The 20454-nt window shown below is 37.6% G+C and overlaps 1 protein-coding gene across 9 annotated transcripts in view; it reads left to right on the top strand.

The window, feature by feature from the left end:
* The window catches only part of WDR20 (WD repeat domain 20), a 45179-nt gene extending 27584 nt beyond the window's left edge, over positions 1-17595 (top strand). Inside the window, exons 3-5 of one of the 9 annotated variants that reach the window (XR_005829176.1) lie at positions 4028-5305; positions 7055-7121; positions 16608-16692. Coding sequence is in view for 5 of the 9 variants with exons in the window: in XM_040602497.1 (XP_040458431.1) it covers positions 4028-5305; positions 9988-10074 (1365 nt within the window). In the remaining 4 variants the exon portion in view is untranslated. Of the gene's footprint in view, positions 1-4027; positions 9934-9987 lie in introns of those variants that run through there. The other 8 variants (XR_005829175.1, XR_005829174.1, XR_005829173.1 and 5 more) reach the window with 8 other exon arrangements.
* The last annotated feature ends 2859 nt before the right edge of the window (positions 17596-20454 follow it).

The raw sequence follows: 20454 nt of genomic DNA, 5'->3' as shown, positions 1-20454 counted from the left end.
TTTTTTTTCTTTTATAAGACATTTCAAATTTCTGTAAGAGCTTTACAGATGAAGCTCCCAAACTGAGCAAGTGTATCTTTCCCACCTCAGAGATGTGTTGGCTTTCTCTGTCTTTGTGCAAAGAAGATTGAAGTATTGTTCTCAGTGGGGATGTTTTATAATTAGAACTGTCTAATTGCTCCTCAGCTTTCTAAAAGTAGCTAAATCTCGATCAGAAGAGGGGCATTTTTCTTCTTACCTAGCCTTTTCCCACCTGCTCTGTCTCTCTGCTTGTGCTGAGTGGGAAACAGTGCTGGAGAATCTCCTAATGTTGCACAGAGTATTCTGGTAGAAGCTTATAAGTAAATAGTTGAAATGTTAATTTTAGCATTGTCCTAACACACCTCCCCCTGCACTGCTGCCCCCAAAACCAAAAAACCCCAAACTTTGTCACTGGTGCAACTTCACCACTGGGAACGCTAGTCTGGATGTGAACAATTTAGTTGTGTATGTTCAGCTGTGGTCTAATCTTGTTCGATAATAGTGTATTACAAAGGGCAGTAGTAGAGGTACTATAAACAGCAGGAGTTTCATATCTCAGAGCAGTTCCCAGCGGTGAAGACTTTGGCTGAAATACAAAAAGATCCAATGCGTGTTTACATGCCTTAATCTTGTTTACTGTCTAGTCTCTACAGTGTAAATCTGCATTGCAGGCTTGAGTAGTTCTTGTGGTAGTCCACAAATGATGGAAGCACCGAAGCCACTTCCATTTGACAGTATCGTGTTTTCTCTGTGCTATCAACCAGCATTACTTCACTGTGGTGGGAATACATCCTTTGACAGTTTGGTAGAAATGAAATGAGTTTATCTATTTTCTGCAAAGCTGACATAAGGATTTGCTCAGTGCTACCAAAACTATGTGCACAGTAGGCTAGAGTTAAATGACAAGTACTTATTTCCTATGCTGGTCTTACCGGCAGTTACAACCAATCCCCAAACTTATATTTTTATATTTTATTTATTTTTTTTTAAAAAGTCAGTTATAGTATTCAAGCTTGTCCTGGACATGTTTGGAAGTTCTGGCTTGTATCTAAAAGCCATTTCATAGAAGCATTAGTGAGCACTGATGTTTGAGCCAGTTTGTTGGCTTCAAGGTGAAGGTGCCTGTTGGGTTTTGAATATATTTATAGTTTACATAGTGTTTGAGAATAAACTTGTCTTTGTAGGCAGAAGATGGTCTAAATGAGTGTTTACTACTTTCAGCAGATTTAGCACTAGTACTAGAGGTAATAAATTCACCACCTGTCCTGTTAGTATGATTCAGGTAGCCCAAAGTTCTGTTTTGACTATCACCTGTGATAAAGCTATCAGGATAGTACTTAATGGTATGTGATATGTGAGGTACCTTAACCTGTTAAACACAGAATGTTATGTTTAACTTAAAATGCAGTAGCTTTAATGCAGTCTAACTTGTTACTCTTCCTTTTTTTCTTTTCTTTAATTCTGTTGATGTAGAAGACAATAGGGATTTGAAAGGCTGAGGGGAGTGTTGCTATGCAGCTCGTGGCTGCCTACCTAAATCAATCTGTATCAACAGTGGTATTCCTTCTAGCTGTGTTAGAATTAATGATATTTGCTTATTCCCAAAACCAAGTATACTACATGTCAGATTCGGTTGTTTCCAGGTGGTAGTTGGTTATTCTCAAGTTAGCCAATTGAATTGTTTCTTTCATCTTATTTTTTTTTTCCTTTTTTCTTTAAACTAAAGCCTTAAGCTGCATTTTTTTCCTAATAAACTTTTCCTGTGCCTGTATTGCTGAAGCTCTTTGTCAGACCTTAATGCACATTCCTTCATCACCTCAGGTTTTTAACTCCTTTGTGGCCTATGCCTATAATTTTGTCCCTTCAAACTTATTCACAATATGGGTACCAAGATAATCTTGGTTTGTCTTTCTGACTGGTGACTGAAGTTCCTTCACTTACTATTTATTCTTTCACCAAACTGAACAGAAGCTCCTTATCCCAGCTACCTCACTCATTTCCTTGATACTTCACTCAGTCCATTCTCATAATGCATCTGCCAGTCATACCAACTTCAGGTCTTGTTTTGTTGTGGTGCAGAAGTATGTGAGCCCAGTGGAAAGCTCTGAAAACTTCAGAAAACTGTTTCAGAGTGTTTATCTTCCTGCTGAATTTAAAGCTCTGCTGGTTGAGGATGGGATGAGTTGTAGTCACTTGCTACTTACCAGCTTAAAGTCTCTGCATCTTGTCTCCTTGAGCTAATCGTTCTCATTGCAGATTGCAATCTTAGGTTTTGTTCATAGCCTCTTTGAAGTGAAGACCAGGTTTCTGTATGGTATTTAAGACCGTGTAGCCCAACATGATTATGGACTTAAAATGTCATTTCTAATATAAAAGTTGAGCAGCTGCGCTTAGGAGCAGAGGTTGTATGTCAGGTTGAGCTGCTGTAGTAGAGGAGGGCAGCGGTAATGAGAAGACTGTTGCCTATCCAGGCCAGCGGGGCTGATGTTCCCTGTCTGTTCTCTCAGAGTGTACCAGGTAACTTTCTGTTGAATATTTCTGGTATCGTCATTACTGAGACGGGAATGGTATTTATCAATGAACACATGACAAACTATTTAAACTATTTAAAGTATCACATCAGAAGCTAAGAATACCTCACTTCGAAGCTACTGCATTTGAGGAAAAGTTCCCAGATTGTTACATCTCTCGGCTCTCAAGTACAAAAGAGATGACAAGAGAGAGGCTTCCTGATCTTACCTGAGGTTGACAGCAGCAAAAGTATATGCAAAATTATCTAAAATGACCAGGTACTGCTTTCCAGTGATAGTTATAGGCCCAGAATGCATAACAGTCAATGTATTATGCATTAGCTCGAGTTTTTTTGTTTGTGATAAACAGCATAGCAAGGTTTTGGGGAGGGATTTTTTTTTCTTCTTTGTGTTTTAATGCTTCTTCAACACTGGTATTTCCTTAGGCTCTTTGCACTTGCATTCTAGCTTTTTGTGTAGCTCAGCTCTTCTTTCAGCCTATGATCGATCTATGCCAAATACAAATCTTGAATGTGCGTGTAAAGAATTACTTATCTCCAAGTTGCAGCTGCGTGGTTCCATGGTTGACTTGGTAAGTTTTAGACGTCCACCAAAACTACACTAGCAAACTCAAGGTGTGAAATTTTATCTCTCAGTTCTTACAGCATTGAAGACATTGTGATCAGGATTCTTTTTTTTTTTAATGTGTGTGTTCATTCTTTTGCAGTGATTGCTATTAATATGTTTTTCTTTAAAGGAATCTTCTTAATCAGGTGGTAATTGAGAGTATTGACAGGTCTTTGGCTAATAAATGGAAAGTAATTGGAGTGTGGGGATTCCAAGGTGAAGAGTACATTGTACCTTCAGAATTCACTGATCCACGTGCATTAACTACTAACTTTCCAGCCACATGGTAACAGGATCACTGTGTATGTAGCTTTTGCTCCCTCAGTCAGTGAAAGCTGGTAAAGGCTCCTGAAGCCTCTTTGTTTCTGTTTTTTTGTTTTGGTTTTTTTTTTTTTCCAGAGGATGGATTTTGTTTGTGATTTCAGATAAAACCAGAATCTAAATTTACTGTTGTTGTTTTGTAACCTGTTTGCTGCGTATTACAGATGAGTAACTGCCTTTTTTCCCTTTAGCTCATTCTGTGTTTTCTTGATTATTTCCTTCTCACACTCTTCATGGTGAAAAATAAACCTAAGAACACTACCTTTAGATTCATAACAACAGATTGGCTTGATTGAAGTATGTTCATTGTAGAATGCGATTGGACCATAATAATAACCCTTGGTAGCACTTAGTCTAAAAATAATTTCCTCTTCACTGCCTGACAAGAGAAGTTTTTGCAAATGCAGTAACATAGGTCCTTTATAGAAAGCCGAGTTCACTTTGCTTAAGTACTGTTCTCCATCCCCCCAGAAAGACCAGATTTATAGTTAATCATTAAAACTTTAATTTTCAGACTTTCTGATGTGTATCTTCTTTGTTTTTCACAGAGACTAATAGACAAGTCCAGAGTAACCTGTGTAAAATGGGTACCGGGTTCGGAAAGCCTTTTCCTAGTAGCTCATTCCAGTGGCAATATGTACTTGTATAACGTGGAGCACACTTGTGGTACCACAGCCCCGCACTACCAGCTACTTAAACAAGGAGAAAGTTTTGCAGTTCACACTTGCAAGAGTAAATCCACAAGAAACCCTCTGCTTAAATGGACAGTAGGTGAGGGTGCCCTGAATGAATTTGCCTTTTCCCCAGATGGGAAGTTCTTGGCATGTGTGAGCCAGGATGGTTTTCTTCGTGTGTTTAACTTTGATTCAGTGGAATTGCATGGTACAATGAAAAGTTACTTTGGAGGACTGCTGTGTGTGTGTTGGAGTCCTGATGGGAAATACATAGTGACAGGTGGAGAGGATGACTTGGTAACAGTTTGGTCTTTCGTGGACTGTCGAGTAATAGCCAGAGGCCATGGACATAAATCGTGGGTCAGTGTTGTTGCGTTTGATCCATATACCACTAGTGTAGAAGAGAGTGACCCGATGGAATTTAGCGGAAGTGATGAGGATTTCCAAGACCTTCATTTTGGCAGAGATCGAGCAAATAGTACGCAATCTAGGCTGTCCAAAAGGAACTCTACAGACAGTCGTCCAGTAAGTGTTACATACAGATTTGGTTCAGTAGGCCAGGACACACAGCTGTGTTTGTGGGATCTTACAGAAGATATCCTCTTTCCCCACCAACCTCTCTCAAGAGCAAGGACACATACAAATGTCATGAATGCCACAAGTCCACCTGCTGGAAGTGGTGGAACTAACCCAGGAAGTAATGGAAACAGTATCACAACACCTGGAAACTCTGTACCCCCTCCTCTTCCACGGTCAAACAGCCTTCCACACTCTGCAGTCTCAAATGCTGGCAGTAAAAGCAGTGTCATGGATGGTGCCATTGCTTCTGGCGTTAGTAAATTTGCAACCTTGTCACTACACGATCGGAAGGAAAGACACCATGAAAAAGATCACAAGAGAAATCATAGCATGGGACATATATCTAGCAAGAGCAGTGACAAACTGAACCTAGTTACTAAAACCAAAACGGACCCAGCTAAAACTTTGGGAACACCTCTCTGTCCCCGAATGGAAGATGTTCCCTTGTTAGAGCCTCTTATCTGTAAAAAGATAGCACATGAAAGACTGACTGTGTTAATTTTTCTTGAAGACTGTATAGTCACTGCTTGTCAGGAGGGATTTATTTGCACATGGGCAAGGCCGGGTAAAGTGGTAAGTTTTAATCCTTAATGCTGCATCAAAGAACTAGAACTCTGAATAGGTAGTTTTCTTGAAATATAAATGAATGTTGAATATAAAATTTCTTTATGCTTAATGTAAAAAAAAAAATCCTCAGAGCCATACTTTTGGATACTGCATGCCATATTTCTGAATGATTTGAAGTGTCTTGGATACAATTATTAAGTATAGTTGCCTTCCAGCAGAAGAAATAAATACTGTGCATCTAAACTATTGATCAGTGTTCTTATACTTAAACATAACCACAATATGGTGAAAGCTATTTATGTAAAAATTGAAGTAAAACCTGTCAATCACTAAAATAATTATAATCCTTCTAATGTTTTCTAGAAAATACAGCACTCCCAATGAGTAGCTTGTGAAAAGCTGCTGCTTTTAAGTCTAATGTGAAATGTGAGCCTCTGAAAAAATTAAAACCAAAGTGTTTTATTCCTCCATACTTTTCTGTGGTGGCCTGCCATTAATGTAAAACCACTTCTTACGAAGACATTAGCCATTTTATGCACAGAATTGTGAGCCCTTTACTGACTGCAGTTTGTGCTCTTGAAATTGTATTATCCAAGGAACTCTAATTTTAGCTAGGTCTTGCTTTATGTATTTCTTAAGTTAGGGAAAACCATGCAAGCTTTCTCTTAAGTAGTTTCAGTGCTATATTGCTGTCAGTTTTGTTAGGCAACTCGATCATTGACAAGCTCATGCTTTTGGATGGCACCTGTTCTATCAGTTGAACCTTCATTAAAATATATTACTAGTTTTAACTGTTGTTGTTAATGCACTTGAACACAGATAAAACTTTATTTTTCTTCTGTCCAGTGTATAGCAAGCTAAATTTTGAATGAAGCTTAACATGGTGATTATTTCATTAAAAAGTACTTTGTGCTACAATAGCTTCGTTTGTCAGTAACATTTTAAAGAAGCACAGCTATAACAACATTACCAGAATTGATCTAGTAAAAAAGAACCATTATTTTTGTGAAAAATTTCTGAAAGGGTATGTAGGTTATCACCTGAAGAAAAAGAAATAATCTGGCAATACCTGAATATTGCCACATTGGGCAACCTAAATGAAAGACTGATGTTCATTAGGTTTTAACAGTTTGGTTCGTAAATCTGACTTCCAAAGTGGAGGTACTGTATATATTTATATACCACGTCTTCATTGCTATAAACTTTGAAGTAAAAAAAAATATTTCTTAAAACTGTTTATAATTTTCTTTGAGATGTTATAAGATTTGTCACAACATAGGTATGCGTAGAGAGCTATGTCCTGTCTGCATCTTAATGCATATTTACAGGTTGAATCTAAAACTAAAAAAATGTAAAACCTTTTCTTGGGAGAAGGGAGGAGGGTGTTACCTAAAAGTATTTTTTTGTTTAAGAACTACAGATCCAGCATCAATTTAAAAAAAAAACACACTCCCCTAAAACACTAAACTATTTAAAATGTTTGTCCTAAATGAAAATACTAAAGCAGTTATCACTTCTGTCACTCAGTGCAATTCACGTCTTATGAATTAACTTTATACGTGTACAGCAGTGCCTCAGACTTCTATTGTGACCTACATTGTCTTTTTGTTTTAAAAGTACTCCTTTGCGTACTACTAAACACTACGCTGTTAAATTTATTTTCAGTGGCTGAGGTGGGTTTTGTTAGACTGGGTATAACGTAAACATTTTTGTGTATTGACTTTGATTTGGAATATGACATTTCAAATATTTCAGAGATAAAGTATGCAGTACCAAAAATCAGGATTTATGTATTGGCCAATATGGAAAACTTTAATTACAGGTAAGTCATTTTCATGCTGAAGTTAATCACTTTCAAAATTAATATATTGCACACTGATGTAAATGCCATATTGTTTAGGAAGTATTTACTTAGAGGTTTTCAAATGAATTTGTTTTTCTGATTTCACTTGCATTTCTAGTGAGCTCACTCTGCTGGTAAAAAACTAAATTTTGGTGGCATGTTTACAGGGCTTTGATAGGAAAATATTTGTGCCAGAAAGGCGTTATGAGCATCCTTTTTGTTTATAGGAAAGCACTTAATAATTTTATTTAATGAAATATTGTCAAATTATAAAACACTCATGGTAATGTCTTTCTTACTGGGTTATATACCATTCATTTCTGTTTCGCCAGCTGTTTTATCCTAGGCTGTCCCATTACTCTGGGGTTTAAAGCTGCTATTTCTAGTCTTCCTTTTGAAGTGTGGGTCCCCAAGTGATCTTAAAACTCCGTCACTTTTTTGTCTGCCAACTCTAGAGTGAAAGCCTCTGAATCTTGCTGCTGCTTCCATTATTGCCTCAAAAGGCCTTCGTTAAATTCACTGCCAGCCTAAAGAAAGAATTGGATGGAAAACTGAAGCAGGCTTGCAGTGTCTTAACGTGATTTCCATTGAGGCAGTGCTACCTTTCCCCTCGCATTTTTAATAGCCATCAAAAGACACAGTGGATAATTGGACAGTGTATGACAAGTTTTCTTCCTTTTTCTGGTTGGGCTGGTGCTGTCTTTAACGGAAAAAAACCCACCCCAACAAAACAAATCCAGAAACGTCTCTTCAGCCATGATCCTTATGATAGTTGATAGGCCGTGCAGTGCTTAAAGAGTGTCCTGACTGTTTGTTTATAAACTTTCCAAATTACTAATTCAGTGTATACATGATCATACCTTGAGCTTCCTCACTGGATATACTGTTCTTGCATTACACTTCCAGAACTGTTGTACTAACTCCCGATCAGTATGAGGTGAAGTGAATGGAAAAATTCAGTTAAAAACAAATTGAATGAGGCTCAGGGTTCATAGGTTTTAATTTTTTACTTCATTTTTTGTTAGCCTGTTTCTGCAGAAGAAGATTCAGGGTGGTGAGAAAAACAGGTTGCCTTAACAGGAGTATGAACTTGCTTCTCAATGTGGTGACAATTAGCTGTCGCTTCTCCCCCATCTTTCCCAGGCCCTGATGGGAAACCTAAATGGGGTTACATGGCTGTTGTATTAGCCTGAAAACAGAGAAGAACAGGAAGCAAGGTAAATTTCACATGCTGTCTTTATAGCTACTTCAAACTGAATTACGGGACCTGCAGAGGCAATTTAAAAACCCCCAAAACCAGCCCACAAACCCCTCAAAAACCCAAAGTGGTACCTGGATATGCAAAACAAGTTTTCTCTGAACTTAGTGGTCAGAGGACCTATCTCTGTGGTTTCTGTGTCTGACTTCAGAATGACCCGTTCACAGTCTTGTACAGAGACTCCCTCATGTGTAAATGAAAGTTGCCGAGTAGTTTCCCTTGTAAGAAAGCTCAAGGTAAGATTGGCCAGAAGTATGCACAGGTGGAATGGCAGTGTATAACCTAGCAAGATAAACATGCTACCATTTTGTAAAACAAATGCACATGGAATTTATTTATTTGACTTATTGTACAGGAGAACTTAGATTTAAATTATAACATCCTTGAATTTTCTAGTTAACTACAATTGTAGTACAGTATCATGTTTTAGTATGACTTCTGTTTTAGTGAAAGTACTTAAACATTCATGTACTATATTTGAGTGAGATGAGCAGCTATACGTACTAATTCTTCCTCAATGGAAAGGAGCATTTCATCATTACAATTGAAGTTCAATTGCTGGTATTTAAGTACTATCAAATAGATTTCTTTCAACGTGATACGGTATCTGTATAAACTTCAGGGATGATTATAGTAAAACTGAAACACAGCTGTATGACTTCAGGTTACCATGCGAAAAGTTGAAGCTTTCTGTAATGTGCATAATAGCAAAGTTGCACATGGCATACCCGCATTATCGGGGTGAATTTAAACCTAGAGAACACTGGTGTGATATTTATAGCAAGGTATGTGTGTTTGCACGTGTGCGTGTGTGAGAAGGTGTGACTAGTGGCTCCGCTAAAGCCAGGAGAGATCATAACCCTGTAAAGGCTTTATGATGAGGATGTCTGGATTAGGAAATAACATGACTTTTACTAAACACTTTTTAGAAAACCCATGTTCTGAATTATCACCTCTTAAAATTTGATTATGTACTTGGAATGACTGTATATGTCTGCCCCTTTAACAACATAAAGCTACTAAATTAATATTTAAAATGCTGGCCTGCTTATGTTACAATAATAAATTTTGTGTCAGTTAATTTACTGTCAATTTACATGTAAAGATTAAACAATATTTTTTTCTGCATTTTATGAATTCTGTATGCTGGAGTTTGTTAAAGATTGACATGTTAGGTGATACTGTACAAAATTGTATTGACTACCTTTAGTGAAAATCAAAAGTAAAATTCATATGTATTTCCTTTTTACACTTCCATCTAATTTCTTGACAACTTGAATAAATTTCATAGAGCCTTTCTAACATGACCTATTGTTAATTTAACTGTTGCAATAATTAAGCTTTAAGAAGTATTGTTGGTATATTTATAATTTTAAGAAGATCCATGTTTGTTTCATACTGCTTATTTTTAGCTGTACTATTGTCACTGTTACAGCTGAAGAACTTTACTAAATACTTGACATTACAAAATAACTTGCTGGGGTTGTCCTCTGTATACTGATGTTAAATAAAAATGTGTGATTGAACTGTAAATGTAGATAACTTTCAATAGTCCTTTCCACATTGGAGTGTTGATTTATCTTGCAGTCCTTAGGTGGTCTTACGCTATCATACTGTGCTGAGCAAACGGCCACAATGAAAGCTGTTAACCTGCCGTACTTTAAAGAAAGTTGATTGCATCCTGTAACCTGCTCTGAGTAAATTTTTCACTTCATCTCAAGACAGTGCACACGTTTTGATGGTGAAATCTTGCTGATAAGGTCATTTCTCATTATACTTATTTTTTTAGGACTAGAGTTACAATGAAATAGCATACTTATCAAACTTGTTTAAACTCAGATTCAGTAAAACACTGACACGAATGTATCTAGATTCTCTCTGCCTACCTGTCAAGCGGGAGCTGAGGCAGAGCGTTGTCATTCCTTCTAGGACTCTACAGGAGCTCTTTCCTCTGCGGACCCTGGCGCAGGGTATGTTCTTTATTCCAGCTTTAGATTGTGACATTTACCTAATGAATGCTGAATTTACAGCCACAAGGATATGGCTTACATGGATGATTCAGGCATTTTCTGTCTAGAAAAATGATGGCTAGTCTAGAACTAAACTTGCCTGAACTGAAACTAAAAAACTTGGGCTGCAAAATTTCTTGGAACCTGTTTAGGTGAAGATGTGAGATGTTGCCCTTCCATCTGAGTGGTTAGGGATTGTCACCCTTGCAGCAGTGGCTGGGTGTTAACTGATGAAGGACATACATCAATGGACAATCAATCCACACATACAATCAAGGACAGACAAACAAATAATATTTACTGAAGTGTTTCAAAGGCACTTTTGAGAAATTTCAGTGAAAAAGTCTAACCAAGGTAGGACTCTGTTGCTTAGGCAGAAATACTGTGTAGACTAAAGCTGAGGAAGTCATCTTTCTTACGTGAACTTGGAAACTTTCTGGTACTTCAGTAGGTATTGATTGACCACTATATGTGTGTGATTATATATATATATATATAACAGATACGTATATTTAAGAACAGGTGCCAGTGGAGGAACAAAGTGAAATCTGTCCTGAAAACTTCTGGCAACATCCAGTTACATCAAATGATGCAAGAACTGGTCGGTAAAACCAGTTTCTCAACAGTCAGTGTAAGCATGAAACAAAACTAATTTCCACAGGTTCTGTGGTCATAGGAATCTTTGGCAAAAGGTGTCTTGAAAGTGAAAATGTTATCTTGCTTGTCTTTAATAATGTTGCACACACTTCTCAAGGAAATGACTTGTATTGTCACATTATTTTCTGGCTTTTGAAGTTGGACTTTAGGTAGGTGCTGATCAATCTTCTCAAATTCATTTGGCTCATTTCTTCTTCTGTTAAGACTAACCCAAATGGGGTTGCCTTAAGTCATATGCTTTCCCCTGAAGTTTCCCTGGTTTAACTCAATATTATTATTTTCTAATCTGAACGTTTTAAGGCTTACCAACTTCTGTAGCTTCAGGAAGCTAGAGAAACAACTGTTCCTAAGCATGTGAGCCCTTACAACCTAAATGGATCTTAAGTTCCTATTGCTCGAGTGAGATCGGGGTTCTGCTTGCAAAAGCCTTTTTTGCTTTTCCCAGCACACAGGTAGTTGCATCTTAATTTGTTTGTTTGTTTGTTTTCTTTTGAACACACGTATCTTCCATTTGCCAATCATACACTAGTCTTGAAGTAATCTTGCCTAATACCACTAGGCAGATCTTTAGTTAGTTTTAGTCTGCTGGTTTTCTAGCAGCCTTGCATTTTCTTTTTGTTGATAATGAGTAAAATGGTGATACAACTCTGTTAGGAGAACTCCTTTATGTACACAGGAGAGAAGTTGCAGGTGAAACCTCCTTGATGCTACTATGTGCGTTTACATGATCTGGTGTCAAATGGTTTAAGCATTTATACTTTTCTGTAACATAGAACAAATAAAAGGAAAAAAAAAAGGCAAATGGAAGACAAATAATACGTTTAAAATTCTGTTTAGTGAACATCTAGACTGTGTAAAGATAGGTATCAGCTTTGCTGTATCCCCCTAAATCCCATACAGAATATCTCTCTGTAATATGTTACATGAATGTTCAGCATGTGCTTCCTTGAACATTCTCAATTAATTCTGATTGCATTAGAGATTAATACCTGATTTAGTGAGTATGTGCTGTTTGGAGACTGACGCTAATAAATGCAGATTCATTTGGATAAGAAACTGCTGGAAATTTTGTTCATGCAAATCTTAAAACCAATTCAGCTGATTTGACTACAGAATTTTAAAGAAATGTGAAAAGTCTCGTTCCGTTCTGGTGTATTATTATTGCTCAAATACTGTATTGGACCGTGGGCTCTTCTGTCAGGCGAAGGGCTCAGTCCAGATCACTTTGTCAAATGACTCCAGGAATATCCCAGTTCTGGACAAGAATAAACTACCCATGGAATATTCTGCAGATAATAAATACCCATTATTTCATGTACTGGTTATAGCAGAAATGGTTTAACAAATCAGTGCCACTTTTGTATGGGCACTTGTTAAATCAGCCTTTTTTTTTTTTTAATTGGTTGAGTTGCATTAGTGAAGTGTACTATGAGACTTTCTCCCTGCCCGCCCCCCCCCCCCGGCATTTGTTGGTTGTTACATTGGACCCTTTGCTTTGCATTTCCTACCTTTCCATTTCAAAACAGAAGGTAGGAGAGATGTGAGGAGTTCTGACGTCCAGCGAGTTACAGGGAGACAGCTGAGCTGCTTTACCGAAGGAGCGAAGGCTGAGTGTGTGCCAAGAGCATCGTGAAGCAGCACCCAGACACTAACTTCCAGGTCCTGCTTACATGTCCAGACTCACAGTTTATTGTCTAGATCAGTAAAACTACGCATGATTGCATCTTTGGCTCCAATTAATCCTGTCTAATTTAAATGAAGAAAATACTAACTTGGTAGTTACTGAGGGCTTTTTTCATACTTAGTGGTATGTTCCTACGCTTTTTTTTTTTAAATACAGCAACTATGTGCTGATCCTCCATAGAATTAGTTTCTTTTGTGAAACTGTGTTTCATATCTTTTGGCTGGAGCATGTCTGAAATTCTTAAAAAGAAACAGACCCCCCTGCAATCTCGTGAATTGTGAGGAGGGTTGGTCTTAGTGCTGTTGCGGGTCTTTCTGACCAGACCACAGCTATGAGTGCATGAACCTTGGGTGGAAATGACCTTACTGGTCGTATTTGTTACGGCTTTTCATTCCTTCCCACACGAGCCTATTTTTACCAAATACGTGAAGTCCTGTGTGTTTTGGGAAGTCAGAGAACGCACAGATAAATGTGGAATAGCCCGAGTAACTCGTGCTGAAACGGGCTTTTCACTGCTCTCACATTGCTAACTGATGCAAGAAAAATGACACTGACCTCTGCAGAAGAGGCACGTTTCGGCCACGTTCCATTGAGATGGCAGATGAGGTAGCGCCTACTTGGAGGTCCCTCTCGGAGGTTGCGATGAAGATTGTTTTATCAGATTCCTGACTTGAGTCTCGTAACTGTTCCACTTCCCACCCCCTGCTAGACCCACATGCTGACAAAATAAGGCTATTAATAAAAGACTGCATTTATTTTCAAAACTTTTTGGAACAGTTTCTTAATCTGTTTCTGCTGCTTGCTCAGTGCGATCCATTTGTTTTTAAGCTTTCAGCTGGTGCACTGTAGGGCACGGCACATCTGCAGTTGTTGCATCTTGATTCTTTCGTGTTTTCTGTCACAGCTGTTTAAACTGCAGCTTTGCTGTTGCGCTGATAAGTTGCTGCAGCTTTTGTTCCACCTGGATGACTAGACTGGGTGGTTTCATGACAGAAAGCACTGCACTGATTTCTTTATTATTTCTTTACAGGCAGGAGCTTTCTGTATTTTTTTTTTCATGACCTTTTCTATTGTGTTACTCCCAGAGAATGCAACTACAAATATTCTAGTCCCACACCCTTTGTATTACAGATCAGACTCTTACAGGGTAACTTTTTTTGACCTGTCACTTGCTTTCTAATGAGTCTTTTTAAAGTTTCCTATGTTACACCAACTTCTTAAGTGGCCTTGCTTGAAAGGCTGTGATATAATGGCAAAATTCTATAAAATCTTTGTTACTTGAGACCCACAGAGAACACTCACCACTTTGGTAAAACTTCTGTGCCTAAACCCCAAATTCCTATTCTTGCTTTTCTTATATGAACATCTAAGGTCTAAGATGTCTTGTGAAATTAAGTATGTGGAAGAACTCACAAAATTTCTGCTCTCTCCCACAGAAGTGAAGTTGTGGAGTGGCCATTGTAGCCTGGTAAAGTTTTAAGGCAGTACTTGAAAATTTTTGAGACGTTTGTCTGCAGTAGCACAAGGATATTGATCTTGAGATCTTTTCCACTTTGGTGTTCCTCTGGCTTTCCTGCTCAGAGTTGCAGAATTAATTCAGAGCAAGGATTGAAGTATAAGGAGTAGCTAGTATTTGCTTACTCAGAGCCACCTGCACTGCACTTGTGCTTTTTAAAACAGGGAGTGTTCATGGCCTGGGAGATGAAACCAGGGCTAAGTGACTCCTTGTTCCTAGTCTTGGAACTTGATTTCAGAGTGTCTGGTAATTCATGGGGAACAAGGCACCACACTGAATTTCAGTTTGTGCCACCTGTTTCTATAGGAGTTGCAGGAAAATGAATGACATCTCATTTTGTTTCCCAGTAAGTGGTTGCATTACAGTGTCAATCTGATATTAAATAGTGCTTGTTTCTCTTCATCTGTATAGCATGGTTATGAGCCTGCTGAAAATGACTTAATATTGTGCCATCCCTAGTACTTCCTATGTGCTTATAAAGCACATATTTGCATATGAACAGTTTGGATCAGTGGTTTATTAAAGACTGGAAATAATACATTTGGACGTCTTTTTCCAGGGTACTTGAAAGTTGCTTAGTGGATGTAATCTTCGGGCAAGAAAGACCTTCCAGTTGCTGCTGGATTTAATAGCCTTCTGAAGAATGCTTCGGTAACGAACTATAGAGTTCTGATTCATCTTCATCATGCTTGAACAAAACTTTCTTGGTAAAAACTTTCAGAAGCGCTTCAGTAGCTTGTTTGCTTGAAAATTCTGCCTTTTTTCACCAGTTATTCCTTAACTAATGGCTAGGAAACTTTTTGTTCTCATCTTGTGAAACATGCCGTGTCTTTGCACATCCTGAGTGTCAAGTTCAAAGAACAACTCACCTCAGCCTACCTCAGCACGGTTTGAATCAGTTATCCACTACATAAACCAGGAAAAATAGTGTTCTAGTTCCTGCAGCTGTGATCTATGGAGGACAAGATATTAAGTACCACATACTTTATTATTTATAAATGTAACGTAAAATGGGGTGCACATGCAGATGCAGAGCCTGCTATAAATCCTACAAATTTATCCAGATTCATAAGGTATCTGAAGTGGTAGATTAGATTTTTTTTTTTAGAAGGAAGGGTTGTGGTTTTAGTAGAAACTTGATGACGAATCCAGCCAGCCCAGCCTGCCTTCCACCTCTTCTCTCTATGGTCAGGGTTTTCTTCCATCATGACCTTTAGTTCTTGGATCCAAGTAAGAAAGAGCTCCTGTAGATTCTGAAGATGTGACCTAATTCTGTGTTGTATGCTATTTGCTGCCTGAGCTTGTCGAGTTTGATGGATCTGAGTCACAGGATCTTAATTTTGAGGTAAGAACCTAAGCTGGTAGCCATGTAGAGAAATTGCTAAAAGGGTGTTTATCGTGCCTCCGTAGTAAGGAGTTGCACAGCGGTACTCATTGGTGTGCTTCCAGCTTAGCTGCCTTTGTGTGCTCCTCAGCCTGCTGGCATTTAATTTTATAATTAATGACCTTGCAAGAAGAGTAAATTGGGTTTTTTTGATACTAAGCTTTTCCTAAATAAGTCTGCTATAGTTACTTTTATGTGAATGATTAAAAAGGGGATACTATACATAAATCTGAAATGGAATTTATCTATTGATATCTTATCCGTAAGGTATGGTTGCCTTAATCCAGAACAGGAGCCTCCATCTGGCAAGGGGGGCCGCGCTGTTGTGGGATTTTGTCTGAAATGAAGTCAGTCTCATTTTAGTTGAATGGTGATGTAGTTAAACGAGCTGGTAAAAAAGTTTTCCTGAATGCAAGCTTAAATTGTAATGGGAAATCTTTACTGAACTCTTGCTCAGTGTTTCATTCTCTCTTAAAATTACCAAAATAACTACTTTGTTAGATAATCTATTTTTCTATTCAAAGCTTGTAATACTCAATAGCATCTAAGAGAGCGAGCGGCTCCTTGTATCAGGTTAGGTGTCCAACTTGTTGATACTGCAGTAGGTTTGGTTGTTTTTACCCTAATAAAATGCTGATCATTTTTTGGTGTATGATTTTTGAAGTTTCGCAGTTCACAATGACTCAAAAATGCAAGGCAGATTAAATCATGTGCTGGGATCAGATTCACCTTGTGTCATAAATGCACACGCTTTCTTACTTAGTGAAAGCTCTTTTGTGTGCTGCTTGACCGACACAATAGCAGCTTAGATTCTTTTGTAGGAAAGAAGGTGCTGATGCCTAAAGTAAGCAAGCGGTGGTAAAAATAAATTGTACTCATTTTAGCTTCAGGCTAAGAACTTTATAAAATTAATGTCAGGTTCTCTTGCTGGATTAATGTAAACTGCTTTGTTTGCAGGGTTTATTGTCATCCCAAAACCAGGCCAATTCTCCAAGTGGAACTGTAGTATAGCCATCACACTACTGCTAGCAAATCTCTGAACGCAGGACAAGAAGTAATGACAGTGGAACCAGGAGCTGTTCTTCAGGCAAAGAGCATCACAAATTATAATGTGGCAGAGTGTAAACATGGAATTATGTGAATCACATAGTAATTTGCAAAGGAATAATGTAATGAGTTCTTACTACAGCTAATACTGCTAGGCTGCTCACCCAAGGAAGAGTTTTCATTATTTTTTTTTTTTAAAAAAAAGCTTCCTTTGGTGCTGCAGGAAAAAATAGTAACATTTTTGGTTTTCTTTATACTTTTCAAGTTCAGTGTAATTTAATCTCTCTATATAAATAATATAAATAGAAGATATATATATAGTGTAAAATAAAGTATGTTTCTTAAATTCAAGTAAGTTCAATGGTTAAACTAGTACTTCACCATTGTTTATTTTGCACTGATTTTTTTAACCAGAGATGACTAGAAGACAGCCTGGAATGCACTCATGGAAAATGAAAGTGATTACTTTCTGGCTTCAAAATGTTATTCAGGAAGATGGATGCTGCAATCATAGATTTTTAAAACAGAATTGTTTTGCACTTGAATAGTTTAATGCTAATAGAAATTACTTTAAAATTGGTGTCCAGACACCAGAAAAACTATGTTGTGGAAAAAAAGATCCTTTGTATCTATTAAACATTTATTTTAATATTGTTGTTTCCAACTGCAATCAGCTCTGTATTATATGTATAAATAATGTAATTCAGTGATGGGGGAGGGGAGTAATGGGTCATGACACTAGAAATTCTCATTCATTTAAGAAAGTGATATTTCTAATTCAGAAAATACATATTAAACTATCTTGAATATGCATTTTTGTTTACTTTCTGTTCAGATTCAATCACTTTTGATGTAATCTAATCCTTTGTTGAATTAAATGTTTGGTACAGAAATACCATCTAAACTTTGTAGAACAAATTCCTTTCAAAAATTTCTCATCTAGAACAATGCTTCATAATTAATATAGCTGAATTTCAATTAGGTAAGTGAAATAACATTGTTCTGTTCTCATTGTTAAGGGTTTGTCTTTAAATACATCACACAGCAGAAGTCTTGCAGACAAGCCAACGTTGTGGGATAAGGATTTTGTAATCATAGTCCTGTATAATTGTCTTGGGAGTTGCGAAATGAAAGACCCAGCAGTAGTAGATGTACACACTTTCTGACTCGACAATCTAAAATTAGGTCAATATATTGAAGTAGATGTGTTTGAGACAACTCGTTTGTCTTACATCAGGCATCTCATTTATAATTCAGTGTGCTTAAACGGCTCAGTGTTACAGAGACAGACATGCCCCCGTGTGTGTATAGCTTAATGCTGCGTGTCTGAACACGCGTTACTTTTAATCAGTCAGCAACAGAACACTCACATTGTTTTCAGTAGTTCTTGCAGTGATTAAAAAAAAACCCCAGGAGATGTTGCTCTGTGTCAAGCCCCGGAATGACAGAAGATAGAAGTATCTGCCATGCCTTTCCCTTTAACCTATATAGCAATATTTATATTTTATATTTATATAAAGTGGGCTTTTGCTGAATCTTGCAGCCGGGCATCAGGCAGGCAGAGTGAAACAGAGGCTGCTAGCCTGGGAATGTGGAACTTGCCTGTTCCACATGCTCTGTCTGGGGGCACACATTAATGCTCTCCAGCAATGAAGTGGATAGAATTTTTTAAATTGCAAGTAAACTTTAGACGTTTTCCAGCATAAGAATTTTTTTGGTTGTTTTGGGTTTGTTTTTTTTCCGGAAATGAATGAAAATTTGGGGAGAAATAACTGCAGCAGTTACTCATAACTAAGTCTTATTCTTGTAATGCAGCTAGCATGTAGAAAGCTACCAGATACATTTGCAAGCTGGCAATTAGATCATCTACTTTTGTAAAAAGTACAGCTCTATCTTTATTATTCTTACCTCCTTACATTCTAAATATGAGGAATGGGGAAAATACTGAAACTGAGCAGGATTATTGTTCAGAAGTTTTATTAACATAGTGGGGTTTAACTGTTAAAATACAGATAAACCTTGTCACTGAAATCTAGTGTAGTTATCTCCCTGTAGACGATTTCTATTAAGTGCTTCATATGGTCTAGGTCAAAATGAAACAGTTCAGAAAATATGTAATAACTTTAAAAGACTTACTTCCTTCAGATGGAGAAATACAAAACCAGTACAGAAAGGACCACGGTGTCCAGCACTAGGGCAGGAACAGCAGCGACTGGCACACGCGTCTGCAGAACGGCCCTGCTACAATCACACACAGTTCAACAGCATACAAGGAACGCACGTGGCTTTTCTTTTTTTCAGCCTCTTTACTGTTAGGCAATCATCTAGAAGCTTGAACTGCCCATCCCACCCTTTATTACATACGGGAAAAAAAAATATTTTAGGAAGCAAAAGGATACTAATCACTTACCTGGGAAGAACTGAAGAGTTCTCCTATAGCTACAGCTCTTAAATAAGTTTTTCCTACCATGTTAAAAATTAAATAAATTTAAAAGCGAGTGCCACACAGGTCATCTCAATATGGAATTTTAGCTGGAAGAATGAGGGTAGAAGCAACACTTGCCAGTCTGTAGTTTGAAGTTGACTGTATTTCAACTATGAAGCAGGTGGCAAAACTCAAGCTGGCCTACTAATCCAAGAGCCAGAGAAGTGCAGCTTGTCTCCAGTGGTATAATGTCAAAGAACTTGTTATGAAATAAATACCTGTGAAGCACCATATATGCTGAACTGTGTAAGATCCACCTGAAAGCGTAAAATAAATGAAGAAAAATTCCAATGTGGTCCTTCACTTCAAATTTCCTATTTTCATAGCAAGAACAATCTGCTGAATGTGAAATTGCCTTTTTCATTATAACAGTCTGAATTTCTGGCAACATACATGATACTACTACGATAGCCTTTTCTCTCCAAGTTAAAACTTACCAAAAACTCTGACTTCATGTTTTTTAAAGAAATAACAACTTCCTTGGTGTAAGAATAATTACCTACCTGATATATTAATTATAGAAGCAAACAGTTGCAGTAACACTTTTGGAAACAGAAAGTAGCTTCTTCAGACACAATCTGAGGGGATTTTTTTTTTTTTAGTTGAAATGTTCAAATACGTAAACTTCACCATCTGTGGTTTGAGATTTCCAGAAAAAGATGATGGGAGGGTACCAATACAATTATTTATCTCCATCACAAACTTACTCTTGATAGCACGTGCCTTGACCTACTGCATAAGGCTAGGTAAGAGAGCTCAGAGTCTGAATGATCAGTCAAATCGGGGTGGTAGGATTTGTCCTTTTTTTAAATCTTGTAAGAGATTAATAACTGAGGAAAGCAAGATCCCTCAGATAAAGTTACTTATTTTTAGACCATCATTTTTACTGCTGCACACCATGCTCAAGTCCAAATATATTAGCACCGAGCAACTCACCATCTTCCTCTGCAAAAAATGCTGGAGAAGCTCATGGCACCTTCTGCTTGGAGTTCCAAAGGTAGGAAGCTGGAACTTACTGTTACACTGTGTTGCCTGTACACTTGCCATCCTTAATTCCATTTCCTAAGCTTAGCATCACACCTTTCTTTTATATATATACACATACATATGTATAAACCTGTGCTAGGTTTATGTACGTATTTATTTTGTGTATATCTATATCTAAAAATCTCTTGCTAGGTATTCAAACAAATACTGGATTGTTTTATTGCTGGAGTTCTCTATCTGTTCTAGCAGTATGAGCTGGTAACAAGAAAGCATGATGAAGTAGAG

This window comes from Falco naumanni, chromosome 7, assembly GCF_017639655.2.
Source record: "Falco naumanni isolate bFalNau1 chromosome 7, bFalNau1.pat, whole genome shotgun sequence".
Lineage (NCBI taxonomy): Eukaryota > Metazoa > Chordata > Aves > Falconiformes > Falconidae > Falco > Falco naumanni.
Note: the sequence above shows the minus strand (reverse complement) of the source record. Positions and strands in the feature narration are given on the sequence as shown.